This window comes from Pipra filicauda, unplaced genomic scaffold (genome assembly GCF_003945595.2).
Source record: "Pipra filicauda isolate LSUMZ 115617 unplaced genomic scaffold, ASM394559v2 scaffold193_size2426894_pilon, whole genome shotgun sequence".
Classification (NCBI taxonomy): Eukaryota; Metazoa; Chordata; class Aves; order Passeriformes; family Pipridae; genus Pipra; species Pipra filicauda.
The window spans coordinates 87,377-100,952 of NW_024104302.1; the positions used below are offsets into that span (position 1 = coordinate 87,377).

Below are 13,576 nucleotides of genomic sequence, written 5' to 3' on the forward strand. Positions count from 1 at the left end.
TTTGAATATCAAACGCAGATTTTGGAAGCTTTAATGCCAAGAGTTAGTTCTGTGTGTTGGTTTGCTCATGTCTCCCCGTGTGTCTCTATCTGTGCGCTGGCCGCAGGACTGCGGAGCAGGAGGAGGAGGAGGAGGAAGAGGAGGAGGAAGAGGAGGAGGAGGAAGAGGAGGAGGAGGGAGGGGGGGCCAGCGGGGTTCGGTTCTTGAGGCTGGCCAGGCTGGGCGAAGCCGAAGTGCCATCGGATTCCCGGGAGGATTTACTGCCCGACGTGCGGCGGGTGCAGCGCGACAACCGGTCCTGGGGGTCGGATTGGTCCTCGCACTCTGTCCGGGGGTCGTAGGAGAGCGGGAAGGTCCGTCGCTCCCAGGGCTGCACGGCCTGGAGGGGAGAGAACCGAGGCATTGGGGAATCCGCTGGAAAAGCTTTGGTGCCCGTGCTCCTGGAGCGATTCCAGGGAGCAGCAGCTCCCTGGTGCCGTGTCCCAGCCCCGGGAACAGCACCTGGGAAGCTCCAAACACGCAGCTCCAAACAGAGCCAGCTGCTGGAAAAGCCTCCCGCTGCCCGTGCCGACCAACACCACGCTCTGCATCCCACCCGGCCCGGCATTCCCACGGCATTTCCCACGGGCAGGTTTTCCAAGCTGCCTCCCCACGGCCACATCCCAGCACCGGGTTCGGCCCTGAGGCTGCCCCTGCCCCGGGCGGAGCCAGAACCCACCTGCTCGTCCAGGCCGGCCTCGGGCGTGGAGCAACGCGTGTCCTCGCTGGACAGGAGCCGCAGGGAGTCCCGGGAGAGGGGGGTCAGGGGGGCACAGAGCAGTTCGGGGCTGATGGGGCTGCGTGGTGAGTGGCTGTGGGACAGCTCCAAGTGGGGGTGGTAGCTGCCCACCTCGGGGGAAGCCGGCTGGGGAGTCGAGGGGTTCCCCAGCTGGGGGGTTGTCCGTCCGTCCGTGGATCTGTAGGACCTGAGACAGGAGCAGGGATGAGAGCCTGACCCAGGCACAGCTGTGCTCCCCCGCTGCCGCCCCATGATCCCTTCCACCCCGCTGGGAACAGCCCAGGGATGCAGCACAGGAGCAGGGAATGCCACAGCCCAGAGGTCAAACCCACCCAGGCCCAGCTCCGTCCTGGTGCAGCTTTGCACCACTGATGCTGCTCTCCTGAGGTCCCGTGTCCCACACGCCTCCTACACTCCCAGTGCTGCATAAACACCACGACGAGAAGCTCCCTATGAAATTGAGACACTTCAAAATTGGTTTTCCCAAGTATTTCCCATCTCCACACAACCACGTGACCCCCGGCAGCAGCTCAGGGACCGAGTGTGGGGAATCAGCAACGCTGGAAACGCAGCGATTCAGCAGCTGGGGGTAGGAGGAGCACAGTGAAACCCCAAGACTTCAGATTTTAACCAAGAATTAACAAAGTTTGAGCCCCGACACAGATTTCCAGATAAAAACCCACAGGCTGCAAACACAGAAACGTAACTGAGTCCCCACATCCAAGATGAACTGCAAAGGTAAGAGGGCACTGAGGACCGCCGAGGATCAGACTCCCGATCTTGGCCAGAATGTCCATCAGAACATACAAGCACAGACCAAATTAGGCTAATTAAAGAGCTGCACTGCACCAAGCCAGACCGAGTTGTGCTGAACTGAGATGCAACTCAAAAGCTGCTGCACAAAAAAACCCAAACCAATCTGCGAATGTCCACGAGGCAGGAGGAGCACAGGAGGTCCAACAGATCTGCTGGAGAAGGTCACAGAGAGAGGGAAGTTTAAGGGAGACTAAGTGAGTTTACCCCAGTGATTACTGGCCTTTCCTGGCCCAGGTGCTCCATAGGCAAGGAGCAAGGTACAGGCTCAATCACAGCAACAAGAAGTTGCCAGGCCTTGAGAGGCTCCAAAGATTTCTAAAGAAGGACTAAAGCAACTGCAGAGAACAACCAGCAACTCCAGGATGGGACCTGAGCAAGGACCCTGCCAAGGTGGAGCTCAGGATGTGATGACACCAAGCTGAACTCAGCCAGACTCTTGGCACAAACACAGCAAACCACATCCCAGGTTTGCTCTCGTCCCCGTCTCTCCCTGCTGGGAAGCTACAGTGGGAATACTGGCCCCAGCTCGGGGGAATCTCCCTCCTTGGAAGTGTTCATCCCATGGCCAAAGCCACGGCCAACATGGTTTCCTGCTGGACCAGAGACCTCTGCAAGTCCTTTCCCCCCAGCATTCCTAAAGCTACGAGCTGAAGCTTCAATCCACCACAGTGAGCAAGCCAGAACTCAATGTGGCACCTTCTACCAACATCCTTCCTCACAAAAAGGGTCTCCAGAGGAACAAAGCCGTGGGGAAGCGCTATCAGATGTAAGACATGGGCTGAAGAAGTTTGCAAAGAAACACCAAAACATCCCACCCACTCCAGGAGCACCGGGAACCGCAGCTGGAATCACACAGAGGAAATGGGGCAGCAGCAGCACCAGGGGGGTCTGACAAAGGCCACTCTGGCACCTGCAGAAGTTCCTGCAGAAACCCCAACGACCGAGAGAAACCGAAACCCCCGCGGGGCTGAGGCAGTGCAGTCACACCCAGCTGGGAATCAGCAGCACTTCTGCCCCAGGACAGAGCGGTACCAACCAACCAAACCACTGAAAATGGGATGGAGAAAAGCCCATCTCTTCTAGTGCACGTTTCTGATGAGATCCATGGGAGGTTTTAGACACTCACTCACAAAGACACTCTGGAGAGGGAATTGAGTGTCCCACGACCAGGGGAACTTAAGGTGTGTGTAAATGGGACAGGGTGAGCACAGCCCCTGCTCCCTGCTCTGGAACGATGCCCACCGCAGCCCTTGTGCTCTCCTCTGGACTCCCAAGCTGGCACAGCAGCTCCCACGCTTCTGGAGCCAAGTGCTTGAGAAAGCAGAATCCTGACAGCTGGTGCAGGAGCTGTCGGCAACCAAACCAGGGTGTAACCTCACCCCCGCCCCAGCAGGACTGTGCCCCTCCTCGAGCTGGATGGGGCCAAAATTTCCAACAGCAGCACAAGCTTTAAACCGTTTTTATGGATCAGCTGATCCAACAAAGCCCCCCAGGAGCACCCCCTGGAGGGAACGGTGCCGTACCTGCTGCCCCGGCGCTGCGGGGGGACGCTCGTGCTCCAGAGCCACCGCGCCCGCTCCATCTCCTCACACTTCCCGTGCCGGGCCGCGAAGGCCGAATCAGACAAGTCCTCAACCTGGAAAGGGAAGGGCACAGGGCTTGGTCAGAGCTTTCTGCCATCAAACAACCATCTAAGTGCAGTTTTGCCAGCGTGAGCTACAACGAGGGTTTAAATGTTTATCACTGAATCACAGAATGTTCCAAGTTGGAAGGGACCCACAAGGACCATCCGGTCCAACTCCTGCCCTGCACAGACACCCCAACAATCCCCCCCTGTCCCTCAGAGCGTTGTCCAAACCCTCCTGGAGCTCTGGCAGCCTTGGGGCCGTGCCCACTGCCCTGGGGAGCCTGGTCAGTGCCAACCACCCTCTGGGGGAAGAACCTTTCCCAAAATCCAGCCTAACCCTGCCCTGACACAGCTTCATCTGTTCCCCCATGTCCTGTCACTGGTCACCACAGAGAAGGGATGGTGCCTGAAAAGAGATCAGTGCCTGGAGGGAGGCATATCCTTAAAGAGAGTGTGAGAGCACCTTGTTAAACTGAGTCAGCACTACTTAGGAAGAGATTAAGAACTAAAAAGCAAAGGAAAGCCATTTATCCTAGAATGGAAGTGCTCACACAGAGGTTTAAAGAAATATCATTATCAATTTAACTAAAATAGTGACTAATAATAACTATAGTGGCTGGTCATGATTTCTTCATGAGACTGTTCCACAAAAAGATTGGTGCCCAGAGAGGTCTCCTGACAGCAATCAGACCTTGGATCCAGCTGTACCCAGCCAGTTAACCCAGCTTCTCATGCCTTCCCTGTAAAGGAACCAACACCAGCTGGTTCCCTGCCGAGGTCCCCATGTCTGCTCCCTCGGGGGACACTGTTCAGCCACCACCAACTGGGAAACGAAATCCTTCTCACCTCGTCGTTGTCCTCCTCAGGGCTGGCCTTCAGAGCACTGATATCCACCTCACGCCAGCTGCAACAACACCAGGGGCACAGTCAGGGCACAGCCAGAACCAGCAGCACACACCCCCCCCACCACCAACACGGGCTCGTGGGAAAGGGAAAACACAACCCTCTGACAAAGAGCATCACACTTAGGCTCAGTTTTAAGCACCAGACCTCGCTGGTCTGCAGTGTGGCTGAAGCCAAGGGCAGAGGAAGCAGAGCAGAGGTTGCAGCATTTCCTCCTCTTCCTCTGGCTCAGCGACAGGTTCCCTCCCTCCCTGCTCTGAATCGGGCCTGGGGAGAGCATGGAGGACCAGGAGGAAGAAAGAGGGAAGTTGGGAAGAGACTGCAATGCAAGGTTAACCCAGCCCAGGCACCTGCAGAGCTGTGAAACCTCCAGGACCTCTGGCTCAGCAGCAGGACAAGAGGACAACCAGGATGACTTTAAACTGAACAGAGAGACCACTGACCTTGGTGCTCAGGGACACTCAAACAAAACATTCCCTAACTTAGCCAGTCTCCATCGATGGTCAGTTTTCCAAACTTTCCCTTATTCCCAAGGAATAAATAAAGCAAGGCCCTTCCCCACAGCCCCAGGGGGGACCAGGCAGTACCTGGGTGTGAGGATCTCTTTGTACTGCAGCTTCTCCACCCGGGTCGTCGCAGCCACGGACATCGGGATGACGATGTTGTTGATATCGAAGGAACTTTCTCCTCTCCTCCTCCTTGGCTGCTGCAACGGGAAGACAAGAACCACGTGAGAAAGGGATGCAGGTTTTGTCACGTTAGAAAGTCATTCATGGAAGTCACTGGGAGTCATTGCTGGAAAAAGGACCTTGTACAACCTATGGACACTTCAGAACCAAGAGCAATTTGCATCAGAACGGAGGTCACCTACTGCTTGCTCCAAGTCCCCTTCCCATCCCAAAATCCTTCACTTGGAAAGCCCAAACAAGGGCTTTGGTCTCTGCAGGCACCAAATAAAGGTGAGCCAGGGCTGCCGAGCTCCAGCCACCACCCCCACACTGGCACCAGTTGCTGCACAGCCAGGTGGGTCAGGACACTGATCCAGCTGATAAACTGACCCTGCAAGAGGAAAAGTGTCCCATATAATCCAATTCTCTACTGCCAGAAGGTGAGAAACCATCAAGGAAGGACCATCATGTTTGGGAATGGCTGCCCTGCTCAGGGTCTGGGCCCACCCCAGGTGACCCTGTGACAGAGGAGGAGCAGAGCAATCAGACAGGAGCTCATCTCTGGTCCTGACAGCTGTACCAGGAGCCCAACAGCTCCATCTGCACTGTGCTTCCAACTGGAATAAATGTTCCAAGAGAGAAAGAAGCTCCTCATTGATCTGTTTAAACCTGGTTGAATGCTGGGTGCTCTTCCACCACTTGGCTCCTTCAAAAACCTGTGACAGCAGCGCTGATGGTTCAGTCACAAGAATCCTCATGGGCCACCCTGATATGCAAAGGGCCCCTCTTCCTCAAGGAGTCACCTGTGAGTCACCACATCCTCCGACTCCTCAGATCCCTGTGGCTCTCAGTGTAGGAACATGTGGGAACCCAACTGTTGGGAACCTGCCACAGCCAAATCCCAGGGCTGGCATGAAGCTGGATGAGGAAGCAGTGGGTGGGTAGCTACTGCCACAGCAGCAAGGGAATCCAAATCCCAGTGTGTCACTGCCAGGAGCAGGGACTGACCCATCAGCTGGGGAGCACACGCAAACCTGCGGCCGCCTGCGACGCCTGAACACGGGACCTCTGCCCCTGAGCCCAGAGCCTGGAGCCCAGGGCCTGGAATCCTCCTGTGGGACTCGGCTGGGGAAGGGAAGTCTCCTCATCTGGTTCACTGCAGGGAGCCTGGAATGCTCTTGTAGGACTCGGCCGGGGAATGGGAGTCTCTTCATTTTGCATTTCTGAAGGAGCTCGTAAAAATGCAGCAAAAAAAGCAGCGAGAGAAGACCAAGGTGGGTGTGTGAAACCAAGGAAAGGCCTCCTTGATGCGCTCGAGCTGCTGAGGAGAGCTGTCCCAAAAACACCGAGCACACTCCAGCTGAACCACTGCTGCTCTTCTGGGTTCTTCTCACACCCTGGTGCTTCCCTGGTGTCACAGCTGGTGATGCAACAACTGAATTCCACAGGGAAGGAACCCAGCCGGGTCCTGGAACCCCACAGCAACAAGCTTGGAGCAGGGACAAAGGGACTGAGCTGGAAGTGGTGCCTCAGCTCTGCCAGGGACAGACACCCTGGTTTCCCTGTCAGGGTTCAAGGAGTCCTGCTCCACTGTCCCTGCTGTGGCCCAAACTACCAACTGGGGTGGCCAGACAGAATTAAAATCTTCACTGGGACACTTGTGAGCTCAGCAGAATTCAATCCTTCAATCAAGAGCTTCTGCTAACGAGGGTCAGGCTCAGGTCAGGCTCTGGTGGAGGAGCTCTGCTATCGATCTGTCCTGGGCACATGGGAGGGGTCCTGCTCACCCACACAGCTGCACAAAGGTCCCAAACCCTGATTTCCTTGAGCATTTTGGGAGGCTGAGCGTGCCTCAGAAGATGGTCTGAGTTAAGCAACTGCTGAAGCCTGTGTATAATTGAAATATTATGTAGATTATGTTGTACCATGGACTTGTGACCCCAACCTCACTTACAGCCCAGGGAAGCTGTCCCAGTGGGAGCCTCCCTGTTCCAGCAGCAGCACTGCTGCTGCTCAGCTCTTCTCCTCCTGGCATCCCCACACAACTCCAGAAACCAGAACCTGGACGTGGAGCAAAGCCAAGAGACTGCTGGGAACAGGAACATTCACCAGCAGTTCCTGAGCTGATGGTGAACCTGTAATTGCAGCTCACTGGCTCTGCACAGCCAACATCCGTCCAGGAACGCCTGCAGACCCAACGTCAGAGCAACCCCACCATCAGCTGAACCGACAGGTCCAGCACGGCAAGAGAAGCACTAAGCAGTGTCCAGCCTAAGAACTGCTCAAAGGCCGAGCCCCTGTGATGGAGCTGAGCTCAGAAACCCCTCCGGAAAGGCAGTGGATACTCACGGCGGTGCTGGAGGTGCCCTGGGAAGTGGAGCTGGCAGGAGCTGAGCCCTCTGAGGAGGTGGACAGTTGCCGAGCTATGGGGCTGTGAGGGGTGGGGGTCACAGCTGCCGACAAGTAGCTCGGGCCGCCGACGTCCGGGTGGTGCTTCAACACTGCACGGGGAGGGCGGGAGAGAGGGAAGAACAACATTAGCCAGAAACAAAAACCCACCCAGGGGGGTGGGCGGCGGTGGAGAGAAGAGGACCATGTGCACCAGAAACGGCCAGTGCTGAGGAGCTCTTTGCAGGAAAGAGAAGCACCTTCCAGGCTGGCAGGCCCTGGGGAAGAAGCAGTTAGAGCACACGAGGCGTCGCTGCGGTGGCGACACGGCCCAAAGCAGTGCGTGCCCCCACAGAGGCTGGGTGTGCAGCAAAGCCCAAGCTCCCCCCGAGACACCTGCCCGTGGGGGCCTACCTTCACTCCTCTCAGATGAGCAGTCTCGCAATCTCTTTTTGTCATGGGCAGCAGGCTGGGCAGAGCGCTCTGGCGCTCTCTCGGCCTTGGCCATGGCCGAAAAATCGTCTAAAGGCGGCCTGTGTGCCTTGTCTGGTTGGGATTTTTGATGTGAGCGCTCTGAGGAGGGGAACAGAGAAAGAGCTATGAAACGCCTGTTTTCACCTCTCTTTCTGTTGGCACGGGAGGCTCAGGCAGAGTTTACCAGCTCCTTGAATCCAGATAGGTCAGGCTCCACACACCCTCGGGGTGCTGGAGGGGTGTGCTCAGGGCTGAGCGAGCTGTGGCACTGCCCGGGTCACATCAAGCAAGAAAAGGCCCCTACGAACCTGAACTGCACTGCCTGCACACACTTCACCTTCAGCCCTGGACTGCCTCAACCCCAAGAGTGGAATTTGAAGGGTGTCCTCCTCCTCCTCCTCTCTCCACCCAGACCGTCGGGTACCAGGCTGGGCAGGGACAACACTTACTGGCTGCGGTGAAGAAGGAGTTGACCAGCTTGTGGCGGTCCTTGCGGGCAGGGTCTGCCAGGCTGGTGGGCATGGGGGCTCTGTGCTTGAGCGACAGCTTTTTGGGAGGTTTAGTTTTCTCGTAGGGTTTGTTCTGCCACTGAGATTTCAACATGCTCTGGAAGTGCAGGCTCGTCGGCACATCTGCAGGGGGACACAGGACACGGAATCCAAATTAAAGGTGCAACCAAAAGCTGTGGTCCCATCACCCTCTCCCGGTCCCCCCAGTAAGAACAGCCTGAACATACAGGTGAACATACAGGCACTGACTGTAAGACCCAGGGTTGCCTACAACCTCCTCATGGTCAGAAAGGATCTGCAATAGGACCCAACATTTCTGATCTGCAGCTCTTTGAGAAAAGGACTTTTCTACAGGATTCACAGCCCAAGTATATCCTGGCAGGAGAAGGAAGCCTTTGTCAGAAAAACTATGTGTCTTCACCCCTGAGGTCTCTCATGTGCTGCCACGCTCAGTGCTGCTACCTCAGATCTGACTTCCAACAATCTGAGGTATCTCAGCACATCAAATCTGGGCTGGGAGAGAGAAATTCAGCTTAAATCCTCCATTTCAGGTCAAGCCAAAAGCCAACCAGGTACTGTAGGATGTTAATCTGCCTGATGTGGCACCTCAGTCCCGGGAAGTTGTGTGAGTGAGCACAACTGAGAGGCTCCAAGAGCAGGAGTAACTGCCCTGCCTGGGGCACGGAGCCACCCGAGAATAAACTCACATAATTACCTGGGAAGCTGATGCATTTGGAGCCTGAATTCCTGTGCTTTCATGGATCACAGTAATCCAGGGTTTGATCCTCCCACCTCCAAGGAGCACAAGTGTGCTGTGCTGCTGTGAACCCCGGCAGGCTCTATCCCTGCTCACCTTCCTCAAGCTTTGTTTCTCTCAAATCCCACACAACCTGTCTCTGACCTCAGCCAAAAGAGGGAACACTGATGAGATTATTCTGTGTATTCCTTGTGCAGACAGGCTAAGGTAGGGAATAAAAACCAATAACTGGAGCAGCAAACTACTCCAGCCTCACTTCTTTTCACACTCAGAGCTTCACACTCCAGACGTGAGCACCAAACACCACTGCCTAAGTCTCTTTTAAGACCCATCTCCCTTTTATATTCCCAAGAGCCAAAATCCTGGTTGGGAAAAGCCTTAAACCCTTCAGGGTTATCAAGAAAACTACTGAGATGTGAATTTATCTTCTCCATCTACATCCAGGAGGTATACACCAGGATTTGTGGTGTGACAGGTCACCCCTCTGCCTCTCCTCCCCAGTACGGACCAGGACACGCACAAGTGGGAGTTAAAAGCACCAAGATGAGCATCAGGAGCACCAATATCCCTCCCCCACATCTCTCAAGCTCATGTGACATTTTCACAGGGACTTTGAAGCTGGCCTGAGCAGGGATGAACCTTCCCAGGCCCTGGCACAAGGAATAAAGCTCTTCCCTTTTCACCTCAGAGGGCGAGTGGCAGAGACTCGAGCCCTGCTGGCTGACATCTGAACCTCTCCCAGTATTTCCCTCCTAATTTTAAGGACTGGAAAGCCCCAGCAGATCCAGGCAGGCAAACAGGATGGAGGGAGCTGGCAGGGTACGGGATGGAATCAGTGGGGACCAGGTTTCCTGGAAAAAACCAAGACAGTTGCACTCCAAGTACCTTGATGGTTTAACCCCAACCCTTTGCTAAAGGAGGGCTGTCACAGAGTGGTGGCAGCTCTCAGGTCACCACTGCTGGTTTATGGGGACATGCACCAAAAAAAAGAAAGGGTCCAGTCCTTTAGGGATGATGCCAGCCACTGGAGTGGTCAGACTTTGGGAAAATGGCCTCTGCTCTTTGCTAATATTTTGCTTTCTCCTCAAAATTCACATCCCACACATCTGTGGAAGGAGGGGAGAGGCTGAAGGGAGAGAAAACACGCCAAGAGAGAAAGTTGTCAGCAGAAAATGAGTTATTTGGTGGTTTGGCACTGCCCTGCTGGCAGCAGGGACCGCGTAGCAAGTGACACCATCGCTCCCTCCTCTTCCTCCTCGGGCAGCAGTGCAGGGCTCCCAGGGACCAGCAGATGGCAACCACACTGAGCCCAGCGCTCATCCTCCCACCAAGGTTATTACATCATCCGAAAATTCCCAGCGAGGAATCAGATGAACCAGAAAAAAAAACCAACCACCACCACACCACCCTGCAAGGCAGGGGACAAAAGGGGACAAAGCGCTGACGGAGCACAAGTGCAGGGGTTAAAAGCCTCGCTGGCTGCCAGAGGAATAAATGAATAAATGATCTTTTTCCTCCCGCAGCCTCCTGGCAATTTTGCCCTTGGCAAACTGCTCCGGAGATCCCGGCTGCTGGCAGAGCCCGGAGAGAGGCTCAAAGTGAAAGTCAGCACATGCTCCCAGCTCCCAGCCAGGCTCCAGCGAGCCAGGAATCCTGGCCCAGCCTCTGGACACCCACCCAACCCCAAAACCACCACGGAGGAGCCCCAACCCCGTCCTGGATTAATGCTCACGGGCAGGGAGACACCTCACTGCCCACTGACAGCATCAGGCAGGGCAATTCCCCCCCTGAACAAGTCACACCTGGCTCTTTTTGGGATAGAAAAGCACCCTCATCCCAAAAATCAACCCTGGAGAACTGCACTGAGCATTAGTGAATAATCAAAGTTAATCTTGCAGCAGGAAATGGGTATTTCTGTGTAAGGTGCTTTAAGCTTTACAGCAATTAGTTTTAAACCCGAAGTTTTTTTAATCTCATGCAGCCAGAGCAGATTTTTACCCTGTGAGTTGGCTGCAGGGGACCCTAACAACGGGAAGAACATGGGATGAGATTATTTGCCTGGTGGCTGTGGTGCAATAAAACCCAACAGGTCCTCTCCCCACTTCCCAGGATATTTGATTTAACCCTATGGACAGAGGATCCCAAGTGCTGTCAAACCAGGAAATAAATTCCTGCTTCAGGATTTTGTTCAGTTCCTTGAGCACTCCTGAGCAGAGCTGTTTCTCTGGGAGGGGAGGGATCTAGTTTTTAAAAATAGCACCAATTTACTATTTTAGTCTGGTTTAAATATAGTGCTAGTGAAAGATGCCAGATTAATTGCTCCCAGACACTCCCTGCACTTTCTATGTCACACAAAGTTTGTGAAAAGCTGGAGTTTAAACCCCAAACCCACACATTAGCCCAGTGACTTAACCTGCACCTACCATCTGACATCCCCATGGGAAGCAGGGCCACACACCTTCCTGCCAGGATTAGAATCCCAGAATGGTTTTGGTTGGGAGGGACCTTAAAGATCACCCAGTGCCACCCCCTGCCATGGGCAGGGACACCTTCCACCAGCCCAGGTTGCTCCAAGCCCCGTCCAACCTGGCCTTGGACACTTCCAGGGATCCAGGGGCAGCCACAACTGCTCTGGCAGAGGTGTTTTACACCTCAGGCAGCCATGAACTGATCCCAGGGGAAGGAACCACTCTGATCCATGCACTGCCCAGCTCTCCTGATAAAAGTATCAGTTCCTATCCCTCGGGGTCCTGTATTTTGGGATCAGAGGGATAAGATGACAGATGGACACCAATCTCATCCAAGCCAACAGTTTTTGGTCAAAGAACAGGCTTGTATTTAATTTGGCAGCTTAGGAAGCAAAAGACTCTGGAAACTATTTTTCCCTTGGGAAAAGTCCCTGCACATGAAATCTGTGAATACCCCCAGACAGGGCTGGTTAATTATTCCTCTTAATGATGATTAACCCTGATGCTGTAACACTGGGAAACGAGTGTCTTAATGGGAACATCCCTGCTTTCTGTACCCTCTGAACCATGGAAGAGCATTTACAATTCCTTACAAGGTCAAAAGAATTTCCTGTGACCAACCAATCCACAAATCATTTTATCTGGGTGAATAAACTCTGCAGAAGCAAACATTTCACAAGTGGTTTAGAACACCAAAGGCCCCAGCCCAGGACAGACTCCCAGGCACTGCCTGGCTCCTCCACCACCAGTGAGGCTCCAGGTCAGATTCCCAAAACACATGTTCAGAGCAGATCAGATGCTCTAATCCTAAAAATACCAGCAGATGGACAAGTTTGGTTGTAGCCAAGGGATCTGCACCTCCCCTGGAAGGCCAGGATGGAGGAGCAGGCTCTGGAGCACCTCCAAGCATCCCTTGTAACCCACCTCAGGCCCCAGTTTGACCCGTGGGTGCTGCACTTACCATCTGGGAATGACAGGACAGGATGGATACAGGAGTCCAGCTGGGAGAGGCGCTCCAGCAAAGGGGCATCATACTGGATTTCCAGAGCCGTGGAGCTCCGAGTGCCACACAGGGCACAGGAGGGGTTCACGTCACAGCTACAACGGGCCAGGGTGTTACGGTGGACCTGGAAAAGGGACAAGAAACGGGCTCAACACATCAGAGGTCAACGTGTCTAAGGGCTCTCTTCACACACTCCCACTTGACAGCTCATTAGAAACATCCCAAAGGTCATTGCTTTTTTTGTTTGTTTGTTTTAAGATACCTTGTGTCTCTCTCTCTATATATGTATGTATATAAAATGATATTAAAAGGTATATATTACATACACACACTTTTTTTTAATGTGCATTCTATAAAACCTGTGAATTTAGTGCGGCCTCACGAGAGGACCATTTCACTTTGCATAAACACAACTGAAAACTACGGCTCACCAGCACAGACAGTTTAACAGCTGCTAAATTTGACTAAAAGTGTTTAATTTTATCTAGGTTGAAACCTCATTTATAAAAATCATGAGGCAGCACAATTCAGTTGTCAGAGAGCGGGAAAAAAGCACCATTTTTAGTTCAGATGGGTCAGAGCCATCATTATATGCCAAGAGCTGACACTTACAGGGACATCTACAGAGTGACAAAGGTGTTTTTCAACCTTGTTCCCTAATCCAGGACAGGCTCTCAATTCACAGATTTATAGGCTTTATACAGACTTCATTTATATTAAACCACTGCAGGCAGACACACAACTGGATGTAAATCCCATGCAGAGACAACAACCCACAATTCCACATCAAAATGGGAGAATGGCTCAAACTGGATCCTGCAGAAACCTGTTCTGAGGCAGAATTAGTCAAATCATTTCCATGAATGACTTGAATGATGGAAGAGAATATCCACAGCAAAAAACTCTCGACTGGGAGGGCTACAAACACCTTGAAGGAAAGAGCTGGAAACCCATTCATGTCATAAATGAAGAAAAAGTATCTAAAATAAATCAAATATAATTCACTGAGGGCAAATGCAACAGGCAGCCACTTCAGTGCCCAGTGAGGAGGAGGAAGAGGTAACTGAGCAGTTCCTCTGCTCTGCCCAGGGGATGTTGTGATGGATCCCAAAATGAGCCTGAACCAGCAGTGTTGTACCACTGCCGAGAATTAATTAAAACAATAATAAAAATTAACCCCACAGG

General features: G+C 53.5%; 1 protein-coding gene across 3 annotated transcripts in view; it reads right to left on the reverse strand.

The window, feature by feature from the left end:
- The window catches only part of KANSL1 (KAT8 regulatory NSL complex subunit 1), a 107,326-nt gene continuing 93,750 nt past the window's right edge, over positions 1-13,576 (reverse strand). For 2 of the 3 annotated variants that reach the window (XM_039380365.1, XM_039380366.1), the window contains exons 7-15: positions 12,350-12,515; positions 8,104-8,286; positions 7,595-7,753; positions 7,142-7,293; positions 4,712-4,830; positions 4,068-4,125; positions 3,118-3,230; positions 719-965; positions 1-379 (exon numbers count right to left, since the gene is read on the reverse strand). In XM_039380365.1, coding sequence (XP_039236299.1) covers positions 86-379; positions 719-965; positions 3,118-3,230; positions 4,068-4,125; positions 4,712-4,830; positions 7,142-7,293; positions 7,595-7,753; positions 8,104-8,286; positions 12,350-12,515 — 1,491 coding nt within the window. In that variant the 3' untranslated portion in view covers positions 1-85. The remainder of the gene's footprint in view (positions 380-718; positions 966-3,117; positions 3,231-4,067; positions 4,126-4,711; positions 4,831-7,141; positions 7,294-7,594; positions 7,754-8,103; positions 8,287-12,349; positions 12,516-13,576) is intronic. The other variant, XM_039380367.1, reaches the window with a different exon arrangement.